The sequence below is a fragment of the Bos indicus genome, chromosome 22 (assembly GCF_029378745.1).
Source record: "Bos indicus isolate NIAB-ARS_2022 breed Sahiwal x Tharparkar chromosome 22, NIAB-ARS_B.indTharparkar_mat_pri_1.0, whole genome shotgun sequence".
Classification (NCBI taxonomy): Eukaryota; Metazoa; Chordata; class Mammalia; order Artiodactyla; family Bovidae; genus Bos; species Bos indicus.
This window is the reverse complement of record NC_091781.1, coordinates 49,073,311-49,088,853: the sequence shown is the minus strand read 5'-3', so window position 1 is coordinate 49,088,853 and position 15,543 is coordinate 49,073,311. Positions and strand designations below refer to the sequence as shown.

At 47.4% G+C, this 15,543-nt stretch overlaps 1 protein-coding gene across 5 annotated transcripts in view; it reads left to right on the top strand.

Moving 5' to 3' along the window:
- The window catches only part of RAD54L2 (RAD54 like 2), a 113,491-nt gene extending 101,147 nt beyond the window's left edge, over positions 1 to 12,344 (top strand). For all 5 annotated transcript variants that reach the window (XM_070776627.1, XM_070776629.1, XM_070776628.1 and 2 more), the window contains 8 exons: positions 368 to 467; positions 1,201 to 1,406; positions 1,809 to 1,981; positions 2,487 to 2,683; positions 5,316 to 5,515; positions 7,020 to 7,109; positions 9,251 to 9,343; positions 10,768 to 12,344. In XM_070776627.1, the coding sequence (XP_070632728.1) occupies positions 368 to 467; positions 1,201 to 1,406; positions 1,809 to 1,981; positions 2,487 to 2,683; positions 5,316 to 5,515; positions 7,020 to 7,109; positions 9,251 to 9,343; positions 10,768 to 11,762 (2,054 nt within the window). In that variant the 3' untranslated portion in view covers positions 11,763 to 12,344. The remainder of the gene's footprint in view (positions 1 to 367; positions 468 to 1,200; positions 1,407 to 1,808; positions 1,982 to 2,486; positions 2,684 to 5,315; positions 5,516 to 7,019; positions 7,110 to 9,250; positions 9,344 to 10,767) is intronic.
- Positions 12,345 to 15,543: the final 3,199 nt, after the last annotated feature.

Sequence of the window (15,543 nt, the reverse complement as noted above, 5' to 3'; positions counted from 1 at the left end):
CCTGGTGAAGGAACATCATCCTTCCTTATCAAAACAGAAAACCCTTGGTCCTTTTGTACTCACTCACAGGACTGAGGCAGAGCAGTTACCTTAAACCAGTTCTTACCAGGCTTGCTTAACTAGGGTGATTCTTATGCACTCTGAAGTCTAGGAACCTTGGCCTTAGATTTGACCCAAGGTACTAAAGAGAGAAACACAGTTTATAGATGCCTGGGTCTCATGGTAGGTGCCTACGGAATGTCCAGGGCATGGAATCTGAGCACTGTAGTGTTTGTCTTGTTTTGTTTTAAAAATCCGTTTGCTCATTGATTTTTCTGTGTATCCCTGTGCTCATCATCCATTTCTTGTTTGTTTCCTTCTGTCCCAGGGCTAGATGGTAGCACCCCTGCCTTTGAGAGGGAGCGGCTCATTAATCAGTTCAATGATCCCAGCAACCTCACCACCTGGCTGTTCCTTCTCTCCACAAGGTGAGTGGATCCTGAAATGGGGAAGTCAGAGGGCTGCATTCAGGGCATTTGGCCACACGGGCCTGAACCCCAAAGGCTTGTCCAAGTTCTGTCAGAAGAGATAAAGATCTCAGATTTGTGACTTGTTTTTGAGGTGAGAGAGGGGGCCCCCAAAGGAAATTTTGTTCGAAGGGTAATAACGATAGTGTTATGAATTTCTCTGAGACTTTCATTCACAGTGGTCATAATTAGCTTTTCTCTCAGGACTGTTCTGAGTTTTAGACAATGTGATGAATGTGAAAGTGCTTTTATAAAGTACAAAGTGCAATATAACTATAAAAGGCTGATGGCATTTAGTTTGTCTCATGCCAAGCAGCTTGAAGGCTGTGCTGCCTTCTGCATCAGAATGCCCTTGATAGGGTATAAACTAGTCATTCTCCCAAGCTGTTAGACCAAACACATCAGAAACATTGGAACACAGACACTTCCCCTCACTCAGTGACATCACTCCTCACTCATCACAGAGGGGTGGGAGAGTGGATTTTCTTTCTGATCTGGTAGGTACTTCTGTGTTGGAACTTCAGGGCACCCTTTCAGTGCCTGAGGAAGGTACTATTCTTCAGCAGAATCCTCCAATATGTTCTGCTTAGGATAAAGAGGAGGATATTCAGGTAGGAGTAACAGGGGATAAAACCTATCTGAAAACTGTCTTTAAACTAATCATTTGCTGTGATTATTGGCTTGTGTTTTAAAGGGCTGGGTGTTTGGGCGTGAATCTGATTGGTGCCAACCGAGTGGTGGTGTTTGACGCTTCCTGGAACCCTTGCCATGATGCTCAGGCTGTATGTCGGGTATACCGTTATGGCCAGAAAAAGCCTTGTCACATCTATCGCCTTGTGGCTGATTTCACCCTCGAAAAGAAGATCTATGACCGTCAGATTTCGAAGCAGGGCATGTCAGGTGGGCCATCTCTCAGGCTCAGAAGAGGACGTTTATACAGACTGCCATTCTAATTGTATCAAAGGAGGGGAGGAGAGGGGCAGGATGAGGAAAGGAAACACAGGCAGGCTTTCGATTTTTGATGCAAATAATTGCTTATGAGGACATTTAGCTCAAATTGTTGAAGATGGGTTTAATGATAAGAGCTGAGCCTGATTATGCAGGTATCTCTTAAGATATTTCTGTTTCATGAGGGTCTCAGACCTGCTCTTTGACTTTTAGGTACGGAGTAGCCTGAGGTGTTCTAGATATTAGTGACAGTTACACCACCCACCACGTCTCTTCTCTCTGCCAGTCCTTGGAGCGGTGCTTTTGTGGTCTCCTTTGCCGAGACCTGACTTCCTCATGTCTTTTCCCTTCTAGATCGGGTGGTGGATGATCTCAATCCGATGCTGAACTTTACTCGAAAGGAGGTGGAGAACCTACTGCACTTCGTGGAGAAGGAGCCAGCTCCCCAAACATCCTTGAATGTAAAGGGGATCAAGGAGCCAGTCCTCCAACTTGCCTGTCTGAAGTACCCTCACCTCATCACCAAGGTGGGACCCCGGTGTGAATGTGTCTCAGTGCTGCACTCTCCACTGGGGGAGGCTTGTCTGCTTCCTTCATCCAGAGTTTTATTTCATGCAGATTAATTCAGCTGGTTCTTTCCCTTGCCCCAGACAGTCCCCCACCTCTCTCCCCATCACCTATCCTATCCTTGTCTCATCCTAGCAGTGTGAGCTCAGCCATGAGGATAATTTGGCCATGGTGAGTTTTCCTAGCCAAAAGAAGTTTTGAAAATGTAGTGTGGTGATTCTCTGAACTCTCCTGTTCTTTTGATATGGAAGGCAGACGTAGGTTATCTAAAGCTGGTGCCAGGTTAGAGTTGAGAATTTATGCTCTTGACAGAAAGAGTAAATGTGCCTGTGAGTCTGAGAGCAGGCTCTTTGCTAAGTACTGTAGACAGCCAGCTCTTTCTTGGTTTCAAAGTAAGGCTTTTTGTATATCATTCATGTTGGTACAAAGACTGGTAATTAAATCAACATCCTCCTGTGTCCCCAGGAGCCTTTTGAGCATGAGTCATTGCTCCTTAACCGAAAGGATCACAAGCTGACCAAGGCTGAGAAAAAAGCAGCAAAGAAGAGCTATGAGGAGGACAAACGTACATCAGTCCCCTACACCCGCCCATCATATGCGCAGTATTACCCGGCCAGCGACCAGAGCCTGACCAGCATCCCTGCCTTCAGTCAGAGAAACTGGTGAGTCACTGAAAAGGGAGGAAGCTGTGCTGCTGGGCCAGGCCCAGACCTCTCAACTGGTTCCTTTTGTAAATAAAAGGAGGCCTACAACTTGCTCTTAGGCTGCCTTGAATGGATAGGTTCTGCTCTTGGATGAGGTGCTGAAGCAGTACTGCAGCCCTGGTGTTTTAAGTGGTTCTGGCTGGAAGAGTGAGCTGCTGGTCCTGTGACTCAGGAGAATCCTTCTGGCCCACCGGGAGGCACAGCTTCCCCTAACACAGACTCCCAGGCCTCCCACACAGCCTCCTCCTATCTGCAGCGTCCTGGTCCTAGCCCTCATTTCACAGTTAAGTTCAAGAGTGAAGGCCAGGTCTTCTATGCATCCTGAATCGTACTCGAGGAATTCCAGTTCTCTTAATGGGATCTCATTCTGTGTCTGTGCCTTATTCCTAAGCAAAAAGATCTTTTTCTTGAGTACAGTTTCCAAAACTATTAAGATAGGAACAGCATGGAAGCCAGTTGCTAAGCAGGGACAGAGGCTCTTTGTAGGAAATTATAGAATAGTTAGTTATCAGTATTTTTTTTTTTTCTTCTTCTCAGTAGAAGACAGAGTACCTCATAGCCTTTATCACATCAGCTTCCTGCTTGGTTGGTTTGCATTTTTACATTGTTTGATTATCTTGAGTTAAAGATACTAATGGAGAAGGCAACGGCAACCCACTCCAGTACTCTTGCCTGGAAAGTCCCATGGACGGAGGAGCCTGGTAGGCTGCAGTCCATGGGGTCGTGAAGAGTCGGACGAGACTGCGAGACTTTACTTTCACTTTTCACTTTCATGCACTGGAGAAGGAAATGGCAACCCAGTCCACTGTTCTTGCCTGGAGAATCCCAGGGATGGCGGGTCCTGGTGGGCTGCCGTCTATGGGGTCGCACAGAGTCGGACACGACTGAAGCGACTTAGCAGCAGCAGCAGCAAAGATACTAATAATTATTTTAAGAGGGATAGGTTTTAGAACTTTTTCTTTTGAATGTTCCATGTTAAAAAAAAAAAAAGCTTGCCAAATGAGCTTCTAAAGGAACTGAATGAAGCCATGTAAGATTTTATACGACTAAACTTTGGTGATTAAATTTGCTAATTTTTATGTGTAAGATGCTTCCAAACAGAAAATTACTATCTTTTCAAAGACTTCAGACTTTATTTCTGTGTCATTTTCCAAGATACTGTTGCCTGCTCACATTCTCCTCTCTTGTCCTCTACCCCTTTTCTTTCTCTTTTCTGGGCTTTTCCTTGTAACAACAGGAATGGACTAAGTCTGAACCCAGTGGGAAAAAAACCATATGGAGACAAGGTGTGGCAAATGGGCTGGGCTGTAAGGAGATGTCAGCTCCTTTTCTAGCCCAACTGTGGCCCTGTGGAGGGCATCGGCCTTTCACCGCATTTGATCCTGCTGATTCCTTATTCTGTCTGGGTACATGTGAGGAGGCCTTCCCATCCAAATTCCTAGCCTTAGCCTCTGCAGAATATGGGCCTTGGGCTAGATCCTGAGTCCCGCTAATGTCTGAGTAGGGCCCCAAACCCCAGTGAGCGTGCTGTGCTCTCTGGCCTATCCCGGCCATCTGCGGGGCCCCAGGGCTTGCCCAAAGGCAGCCTGAGAGCAGTGACTGAGCACTTCTGCAGGCCTGCTCCAGCAGCATGGTACAAAAGTGTGTTCTTTTATGTGCCAGGTTTCAGTCAGATGACGAAGAACATACCAGTCCCAGAGAGTCTCTTTCCCAGAACTAAAGCCCACAGACTTTAGAAAGCTTAGAGATACGGACTTAATTTCAGAACCTTTAAATGAGTAGCTTCCTCAAGGTACCAACATCCAGCTGAAAGGAAGGTAAAGAATGAGGAATGCCTCGTTGACCACAGGACAACATTTTGGCGTGTTGGTAGTTAAGAGATGCACAACCAGGGCTCAGGCTGGCCACAGCCGTGTGCCACTTAGAAGCGTGACTTCTGTGCGCAGTGTTTCGCCTGCTCCTGCTTTTGTGGTGGCTGTGACTATAGAGCCATTTTAGGGACTGGCCCCAGGAGAAGTCCACTGAAAAGTAAGGCAGAGGAGAGAGGTGTCTGCCTTACTTACCAAAACTTGAGGATTCAGAGGGTGATGATGGTTAATGTTGGACAGATGGTCTCAAGGTCACCAGCACATGTGATGTCATGCGGCCTTTTTTTCCTTGGTGAGTGGGAAAATTCCACCCATTTGTCCCCATTTGTCTTGAAGTTAGCATGCACCATGCACCTGTGCGCCCCTCACCCCCCACCATGACTCTGCCTCTTCCTGACTTCTAAGGACAAATTCCTGATGCATGTAGACAGGCAGTCCCAATTCTAGAGGAGCAGATGTCACCTCACATTTCCAAGAAGACATTACTCCACTGACATCTGATTCTTCTTAGACACTGAGAGGCTTTATGCCTCGCTGTGTCTGTCTCTGCTCTGTCTCCAGTCTCCTTTTTAATTGACCATACCCTGCGGCTTCTTTTGATCCTTCTGTCAGCAGCTCTCTGGCTATAGAAAGGGGAAGTCTGGAGAGGCTTAGCAGTCTTGCAGAAAGGTAAGTAAGGGCTGTTTTGCCAAACTCTTGGTATGCTTGTCTTTCTCTCCTAGGCAGCCAACCCTGAAGAGTGATGAGAAGCCCGTGGCCAGTGTTCGCCCCGTACAGTCCACCCCGATCCCCATGATGCCACGGCATGTCCCGCTGGGAGGCAGTGTAAGCTCTGCCTCCAGCACAAACCCAGCTATGAACTTCCCGATCAACTACCTGCAGCGTGCGGGAGTCCTTGTGCAGAAGGTGGTCACCACAACAGGTTGGGAGCTCCTGAGTTCTCTTCCAGGGATGCTGTCCCTTTTAAAATTCCTCTGTTCAGATTCTTTACCTACTGAGCTATGAGGAAAGCCCAAGAAGGTGAAGTCACTCAGTCGTTTCCAACTCTTTGCAACCCCATGGACTGTAGCCTGCCAGGCTCCTTCATCCATGGGATTTTACAGGCAAGAATACTGGAGTGGGTTGCCATTTCCTTCTCCAGTGGATCATCCCAACCCAGGGATGGAACCCAGGTCTCCCACATTGCAAGCAGACTCTTTACCATCTGAGCCACCAGGGAATCCCTGTGTTCATTCAGGAAATATTGATTAAATAATGTCTGCATTCTAGGCAATACTGCACTGGCACTCTAAGTGGAAGTAGAGAAGGCATTGGTCCCTAATCATGAAGAATATGTATTCTAATGAAATATCTTAAGAGTAGCAACACAGTACTGGGTTTCATTGAATATGGTGGGTGAACACGCTAGAGACTGTGGGAAGGTCACTGGACATAGGGTTTGTCTTCAGAGTGAGGTTGTCAGTGTGTTGAGTCCTGCCTGACTTGTCGGGTCAGCGGGCATGAAGGACAGCTCTCAGTGTCCTTAGTTAAAGACCTTGCTTTGTTCTTTGTAAGTTTAATATGGATCGAGCATGAGGGGCCAGCAGTCAGAGGTGGGCAGCGCATTCATCCCCGCAGTTGATTCTGTGGTTCAGAGTAGTTGGGAAGGAAAGCACCTCATGATGTTGTTTTTCATCTTGTTATGTAGAAATATTCATGATAATTCATTTTAATGAAAATATCTTAATTGCTTTTTTTGAGTATGAAAATTAATAGATATTCATGGTAAAAAAAAAAAAAACTTCTTTTAAAACAAATTAAAAACAAAGATAGAGCCTCTCGGGACTTCCTGGGTGGTCCCGTGGTTAAGACTCTGTGCTTGCGCTGTAGTGGGTACCGGTTTAATCCCTGGTTGAGGTACTAAGGTACATGCCATGTGGCACGGCCAAAAAAAAAAAAAGAGACAGCCTCTCATAATCCTACTTCTCTCCTGATTCTTGAAAATACTCTTCTCTTCATTCTTTAGTTAGGTGAGGAGTAATACCAGCAAGGAAGATACGTGGCCTCTTGGAGCCTAAAGTGATAGGAGCAGATACATGCAGATTGCTTAGGGAGGAGAAAGAAAATAGAAATAACCATTTGAATGGAAACTTTTTTTTTAACTGAAATTTTCTAAATCAAAAACTATGATTTTTCAATTAAACCAAAGAAAATTGATGAGAAGGATGATCAGGTTTCTGGAAAGTGTTTTGTTTTCACGGTATTCTTTGTTGAGGCAGTTGCAAGCAGCACTGCTTGCTTCCTCTTCCTTGGTTCTGACCTCTGCTCCACTGGGATGCTTTGGGAAAACCCTTGAGGATCGAAGGGTGGATGTGAACTTGGCCTTTTCTCCCCCTTCTTCAGTCAGGCCCCATGTAATCTAAATCTGAGGTCTGTGTCTTCACTAGATATTGTTATTCCCGGGCTCAACAGCTCCACAGATGTACAGGCAAGAATTAATGCTGGCGAGAGCATCCACATCATCCGTGGGACAAAAGGTGAGCACCTGCCTGAGGGGCCCCTCCCCTCTCTTTTGGTTGAGAGTGGTGAGCTGCCCAGCAGAATCAAGACATATGGCTTGAGCTGGAGCGGGGATAGGAGTCATCCTATAAGAGTAGGGGAACGTGGGGGAAACCTGAGAGAATGACATTTCTAGGAGCTTGGCCAGTTTGGGGTGGACTCTCAGAGTGGGTTTGGATAGACACATTGTTCTCTGTTGGTCTCAGCCTATCGATAGTATCAGCTAGGAATGCCTGAGACACTCTCCGGTCCTGTACTACTTGTGGCCAGCCCCACATACCTTTCCTCAGAGCCAGTGTTGTGACTGGACCAGCCCTTGTTTTTCTTAATTACGATGGCAGGATGCACCTCAGCAACAACCATCAGGCAACTTTGAAAACACGAGGCTTATTACTCACAGGTCCTCTAGGGCACACAGCATACTCCAGGGCCACACAGGAAGGTGGTGGGTAGAGAGTCAGTGTGTGGGCTTGGGTCTCTGTCTTATTAGGGTCCAAAGTGGCTAGGCTTTCACAGGCTCACTCCTTATTGGTGAATTTAAAACATAAGAGTGGGAATTGGTGTGTGGGAAGGAAAAGGGGAGAATCACTCAAGGATTATTTATCTAGGTTACCCTAGGCTTTCTAATAAGGAACTTTTCAAGGGTGAGAGCAGCCAGGTGCCTTACCTCGTAGTTTAGCTAGTAGCTGTGCCTGACAGCTGGCAGTTTGTTATCCAAGATGGGTGTCTTGGCAATCAAAAGCTTAATATCTGGCAGTTACACTGCACGTGGGGAGGCCAAAATTAGAATGGAATAGGTTATAAGCAAACACATATATTGCTGTGGTGTCTTACCTTCTTGACTAGAGTGAAGTAGACATCTCCAACTAGGAAATGTAGTCGGTGGATGAATTAGTATACCTGGGTCACATGACAGGATTTTCGAGTGTGGTCATTTGAAAAGCCTGCTGCCTCTGGCCTCATGAAGTTCTCCAGATGGGATTTCTGGAGAAATCCGGGCTGGTGTCAGAACACAGTTGCAGCCTATATTTCATGCCAGCTCGTGCTCTGTGATGCTCCCAGAGGGTCTTTGTTTAGTAAGGAGACTTTTGCCCTAGTCTCTGTTGGGTTAAAGCACCCTTAGTTTCAGGGAAAAGATGCTATGAAATACATGATAGCCAGAGAAGGTTGTCCACAGCCCTCTTACTGGGTTCTTCCTAGCCTAGAGCTGGGAGGAGGCGGGGGAGGGTATGCAGACTGTGGCCCACGGGCCAAATCTTGCCTGCTTGCTGTTACTGTACTTGTGAGCTAAGAATGGGTTTTATATTTTCTGTCATTTTCAGTTGGTTGGAAAAAAAATCAAAAGAGTATTTATTCTGTGACATGTAAAGTATATGAAATTCATATATCATTGTCCATAAAGGTCTTTGGAGCACCGCCATGCCCAGCTGCCATGCTGTAGCAGCCGAGTTGAGTAGTTGCAACAGAGCCTTTTTGGCTCACAAAGCCAAAAATATTTACTGACTGATGCTTTAAGAAAAAAATTTGCTGACCTCTGGCCAAGAGGCAGCCCTGGCACCAAAAACTAGATCAGAAGACATGCCCAAGACCAAGGGAAGGTTGACTAGTGCCACGTGGGAATAGAATGCCCATCTTGATTTATTCCTACCAAGGGAGGGCGGTTATTGAGATGGTGAGGCTGCTTCCTCCCCAATCAAGAGGAGGACCTAGACCGGAGAACCTGGGCCAGAACAGAGGGAGCCAACTTACTGTCTTTCACAGCACCCCGTTAATTTCTTTCATTGCATTTACCCTTTCCTGATATTTTCTAGTATAACTGTGTGTGTCTCCCCCTCCAGAGTTAAGCTCCATGAGACACAGGGCCATTTTCTGTCTTGTGTATACTTCAGTGTCTGGAACAGTGCCTGGTGTATGTTAGTCACGCAGTCAGTGTTTGTGGAGTAAATGAGTAATATTGGGTCCGCAGCTCAGTCATCCCACTCCTCACTTCAGGGTTTTGAAAAAGAGTGTGAGACCACTTTATAGCTCCTTCTGAGCCCACAGTGGCTAAGCCTGGAGTTCCCAGGGCTGGCTGTATTGCATGTCTGCTCCTCATAGTCTTCCTCATGCTTCTCCTTAGGGACATACATCCGTACCAGTGATGGGCGAATCTTTGCTGTCCGGGCAACTGGCAAACCAAAGGCCCCTGAAGATGGTCGGATGGCTGCCTCAGGTATAGTGGCTTCTACTTTCCATTGACCTACATAGTATTTTTGACAGGTTTGGTTGGTTACTATTTTTTGAATAGATAATATATACATAGTTCACAATTCAAAGATTTCAAAAAGGAGTAAAGTGAGAAGTTTTTCTTCCCTTATACTTCCAGCCATCTGTTGCTCCTTCCTGGAAGTGCTTATTCCTGTTTTTTGTTTTTTTCTCAAGAGATATTCTGTACATGGTACAGGGATATGTATGTGCACATGTGTATATATTAAAACAATATATGTTATGTATATACTATATATGTATGTAACTTTGTATTCTGAAAACAAACACTGAACTTACTATAATATAGTGTTTGTTCTTGTCTTCATTCACTGGTGCGTCTCAGTGCTTGTTCCTTATCCTTCCTTGAGATGTTCCTCGGGGAAGGTTTGCACAAGATGCAGTTAGATGGGTATAACACAGTGCGTTACCGAGTTCCCTGTTCCTGGACCTGTCGTGCTACTCTGTTACACTTCTGGTTCACAGTCCCATGGTGTATCTATAGGAAAAATTCCTAGAAGTCAGATGGCCAGGTCAAAGAACATACGTGTGGCACATGAGCAACATTAAGCACTCTCGCACAAGTCCCCTCTAGCTAGGGGAGTGGTTCTCAGTTATCCTGCCACCGTGAGGTGTGAAACTAGACTGTTCTTGCTCTCAGCTTTTATCATAGAAGTTGTCAAGACACCAGACAAGGTGAAGCACAGCACTGTGAGCACCCACGTACCCTGCAGCTCTATCCAGTGGCTGATACCTTTTTCAGAAACTTTTTCCTTTCTTTCCTTTCCTATTATTTGAACTATTTGTAAGTTGAAGACATCATGTCATTTCACCCCTAAATATTTCAGTACACATTTGCTGAGATTAAGGTATACTCCTAATCACAGCACCATTATTACACTAAAAAAAAGTTTAACAACTCTGTAATATTACCTACCACTCTTGCCATTTTAGATTTCTTATTTTACCAGTCATCTTTCATGGCCATGGATTTTGTTTTGTTTTTAACCAGGATAGACTGCTTTTTAAACTTCCTTTTCCTCTTTTTTTCCCATCATGGGCACTGACCATCTTTGTCCCCAGAAAGTGTCTTACTGAAAGAATGATGGCATTTCATAACCATTATTTTATAGGATTCACCTTGGTGGGGTTTTACAGGGAACTGAGGTACAGCAAGGTTACAAGTCTTTCCTTGGATAGACTTATTTCCTAGATCAAAAGACTTCTTTCTTTGTGACTGGGAAAGTTGACTAGATGATGTTGTTTGCACAGGAAACTATTTGAATTTTGAGAACCACAGGACAGGGTTTTTTTTCCCAGTGGACTTTTGTCTTATCCTCTCCTTCCCTCCCTGGCCATTCTGGTTCTCAGTTACCTACATTTTGTCCCCAGGTTCCCAGGGGCCTTCTCTCGAGTCTACAAGCAATGGCAGACACAGTGCCTCATCACCTAAAGCCCCCGACCCCGAGGGGCTGGCCCGGCCCGTCTCTCCAGACAGCCCGGAGATCATCAGCGAGCTCCAGCAGTATGCGGATGTGGCTGCTGCCCGAGAGTCCCGCCAGAGCTCCCCAAGCTCCAGCACCACCCTGCCTGGCCCCCCGGCTCCACTTGTGGACAGCAGTGCTGTTCCTGGGACAGCCCTCGGGACTGAGCCTCGACACGGGGGTCATTGCCTCAATAGTTCCCTCCTGGTGACCGGCCAGCCCTGTGGTGACAGGCACCCAGTGTTGGACTTACGGGGCCACAAGCGCAAGTTGGCCACCCCACCTGCTGCCCAGGAGTCAGCCCGCCGGCGGTCCAGGAAGGGCCATCTGCCAGCTCCCGTGCAGCCGTATGAACACGGGTATCCAGTTTCTGGCGGGTTTGCCATGCCACCCGTCTCCTTAAACCATAACCTCACCCCTCCCTTCACCTCCCAGGCTGGGGAGAACTCCCTGTTCATGGGCAGTACCCCCTCCTACTACCAGCTGTCCAATTTGCTGGCAGATGCCCGCCTGGTGTTTCCAGTGACTACTGACCCTCTGGTGCCGGCAGGCCCCGTCAGTTCCTCTTCCACGGCTACCTCAGTCACTGCCAGCAACCCCTCCTTCATGCTCAACCCCTCTGTAACAGGGATACTCCCCAGCTACTCACTCCCATTCTCACAGCCACTCCTGTCCGAGCCAAGGATGTTCGCGCCTTTTCCTTCCCCTGTCTTGCCCAGCAACCTTTCACGGGGCATGTCTGTCTACCCCAGCTACATATCCCCACACACAGGCTACCCAGCCGGTGGCCTCCTCCGGTCCCAGGTGCCTCCATTTGACTCTCATGAGGTTGCTGAGGTGGGGTTCAGCTCCAATGATGATGAGGATAAGGACGATGATGTAATAGAGGTCACTGGGAAATAGCTGAGGATCCCCTCTCCACCTCACTCGGGGCCCCCAGCAGGTCGCCCACCCAGACGGAAGGCAGCAATCTGGGGTTTCTGAGAATAGGGCCCTTGGCAAGAGGGGAAAGGAAGAGGACAAAGAAGGGTGGTTGACCATAGGTGGCAGGGCTCTGTTGCTGTTTTAACAAAAGAGGCAAAAAAAAAAAAATTCCAACAGAGCAGCAATAGTGGGAAATCAGGGACCTAAAACAGGAATGGAGGGGCAGGGCAGCCTGCCTCTCTTCCTGCCTGCCTTGCTTATGCTGTCTGCTTGCTTGCTTGCCCGTCTGAGGGTAGAAGCTCACATCCCATTTCTGTCTTTGGGAACATTCTCTCCCGAGAGAGCTGCCTTACTGGGTGACTTAGCTTGGTCTGGAGAGGGGAGGGGAGGGAGGCAGGGGAAGAGAAGAAGGGTGGGCAGACTGAGATTCCATGCAGTCAGGTCTTTTTAGGGGATGGGAAAGAAGCAGACCAGGTGTGTGTGCGTGTGTACGTGTGTGTGTATGTGTGTGTGTATATGTACTTACATGTATGTAACAGAGCAGGGGTGCAGGTGGGTGGGAAGGGAGGGAGGGAGGGAGGGACTAAGGGGGAAACTAAGAAATGAATTTATCTTTTATAAAATGGAAATCAGAGCATGGTGGTTCATGGCAACTATTACTATGAACATCAGGGTGAGCCCAGGAGAAGAGCCATGGGAACCACAAGTTTCCTTCTAGTTGGGTGAAGACCAGGCCCAGCTAACCCAAGTCCCCGGTTATCAGAGCCACACTTGATTCAAGACTGGGGGGAGATTATCAGAGAAAATGGGCATTACCAATCTCTCTTTCTCCAGTGGCTTTCTCTGAGCAAGATCTGCCTTTCTGGCGTGTGAGAGTGTCAATCTGCCGAAGCTGGGGGGGAGAAGCACTGCAGAGTGTGAGCAGGAGGTCATGGAGTTGTGGCCAGAAAAGACATTCTTCACGAAGATGGAACCGAGCCCCCAGCTGCCCGTCCTGGTGGCCTTTCTTGGCCTTTCCTTTCCTTCCCCATTAGCGAGCTCCATGTTAATTTATTTCTTATGGGCAATTATTTATTATTTGGACTTTTCATGTGTCTTGGTTCTTTTTTGGGGGGTGGGTGGGAGGGGAGGTTAGGGTAAGGAGGGTAAATGTTGGGAAGGGAAAGTTTATGTCTCAGACCCCACAGCTGCTCGTTAGTAAATTCCCAGTGGATGGCGAAGTGACCAAGGATAGAGAGTTAGCCTTGATGAAGGTCTACACTAAGCAACTATGTTTTCAGCAAATGGCCTCTCATGAAGTTAGGGAATCCTGTGACTGGGTATTAGCGATGATGCGACTCATTACACAGCGATTGAAACTTAGGATCATGGAGTTTGCAATTGGGAAGTAAGTGACCCCAAATTCGGAGGTGTGTCCTCTTGGGATGACCTTAGAGGCAGGCTCTATGCTGAATAGTGAAGCTGGGTGTAGGTGGCTGCTGGGTTGACAGAACAGACAGTTGAGCTCATATCGGGAAATGTTTGGCTTCCTCAGCCTATCAGGTGATCAGTGTGGGCCCTGGTGTCTGCTACCTCCATCCTCTGTGGAGGAGCCCTTCCTCTGTAGAAGCCTTAAATCATCATAACACATCGGTCATTCTGAGTCTCCCCTTATCACCAGTGCTGGAGGCTGAGGGGCATCTAGTCTAAGCATAAGCACTGTCTTCCTTTTGGCTTTTCTGCCCCTACTGCTGAGACCTTGCTGGGCAGTTCTTTAGGGAAAACAAGCCCTGTCTGGCTTCAGAGCTGTACCGCCTCCCCATTGGTCCCTCCTCACTGGCTGGGCGGCTGCCGCACCTGCCTCTTCTGAACCCTGGGGGCAGCTTAGCTGGGTCGCCCCTAGTAGTAGCTGCTTCTGCAGTTCTTCTGAACAGACCATTTCCATTGGTGGGGGGGTCTTAGCACACTCTGGGGACACTCTGGGGTATTACCCCAAGAAGGGACAAGGAGATGGCTGTTACGTGCGCGTGTGTGTGTGTGCGTGCGTGCGCACTGTTCAGTTACACCAAAAGTGGAACTTAAGGAGCTTGCTTTCTCTGTTTTCATAAGCACCCTGTCAGACACTTAACTCTCCTCTTCATAGAAGCCTTAGACCTACAATTTAGCTATGCAAATTATTTTAATAATTTAAAAACAGCAGTTCCAACAGTGCTTTCTCAGATGCATCCCGAGAATGAATGGTGAAGGGGCTGAGTTGGAGTGGGCTCTCTGGCTGAGGCTGGTGCAGAGGGAGTAAGCTAGCCTGGATCTCTTGATTTGCAAGGAACACTCACCACCTGGGCTACAAATGATGCCTCTAAGGCCCCAGAGCACTGGGATCCCAGAGAATGTGTGTGGGGAAGGAGGGGTATTTTTGTGTTCACCTCTAGGAAATCACAGCAGCAGACTGAGAATCCAGAAACTATCCCAGTGAGGAACTAAAAGCAGCCACTGGAGGGATGGGCTTTTAAACGTACTGGGAACCAAATGGGTGTTCTCTGCCATACAAGCCTGCCCTCTTCCCAGTGGTTCTAGGGGCTGAGTCGTGCTTCATTTCAGGAGAGGCCGCAGTTTTGGGAGGCTGTCCTGGGTAGACAAGGTTTTCTTTGATTTATGCAGCTTACAGTGTATAAGGGAGTAGGGCTAGGATCATGGGAAATTAGAGTGCTGCTGGTTCCATGGTTTTCCTTTAAAAAAAAAAAAAAAAACCTGAAAACACTTCTCTGACATTTCTGCTATCTCTGTGTGCAGGTAGGCAAGCGTGCATGCACACCAAATATGAACATATGTGTGAGGGAAGCAGGAGCTGTTTTAGAACCTAAGAACGATGTTTTACTGTTTCTCTGATGAGAAACAACTTGGCAGTGATGCCCACCCACCATTCCGGCTTGAGTAAGGGAAGAATGGTAAGAGGGAGGGCAGATCAGGTTTAGCTATCTTCCCTCACTGCTGTCTTCCATAGCATGTTTTCAAGGGCCTCTCAAGCCCCATCTGTCTGGTTTAGCCTAAGTCCTCAATCTAGGGGATATAGTACTATGTAATGATTCAGGATTACCACTTGTAGTAATGCTTGACTTGCTGTCTCAGTATCTTTGTAGATAGAAATTCAACAGAGATTAGCCGCTGAAGTGAGAAAGTAAGTGAGCCATGTTGGATCCATGTCATTTTCAAATTAGATATCTGCAGAGTTCTCACTGCCTCCAGTTACGCTTCTCAAGCATCTGTCTTAAGCATCTTCTGACTTTAGGATGTCTCTGGTCCTTAGAACTCTATTCCCTAGGAACTAGTGTGTAGAATCTCTATATACTTGTGATTCACAACTAAATATGAACATTTCCCACTCCAGGACATGAAGCAAGTAGCTGGGGTAACATTTTGCTGATAGGTTGAAACACTCAACCAAGATTTTAACAGTCTGGGTGGGACTGTCACTCCCACAGCAGTCAGAGCAAGGCACTCTTGTCTGTGCATGCCTGGCATCGCTCTGAATTGAGTCCTCATCCGTTGGGAGAAGGTCTTCTGGGGCTTTACATTCCTGTTTCTCTGTTTCTGTTCATAACCCCCTTGTGCTTCCCAGTCCCCTGTGATTCTACAGGAGACCCGTCTCTCCTCTCTGAGCGGTGGCCTCCTGTGCACCCAGCTCAGTGACTCTCCTTGCACCAAAACTCCTGAGAGAAGAACAGCTCCCACCTTTAGATCCCTAGCAGACTTTCTGGCCCTCGGCAGACTGTTCCCAAGAAAG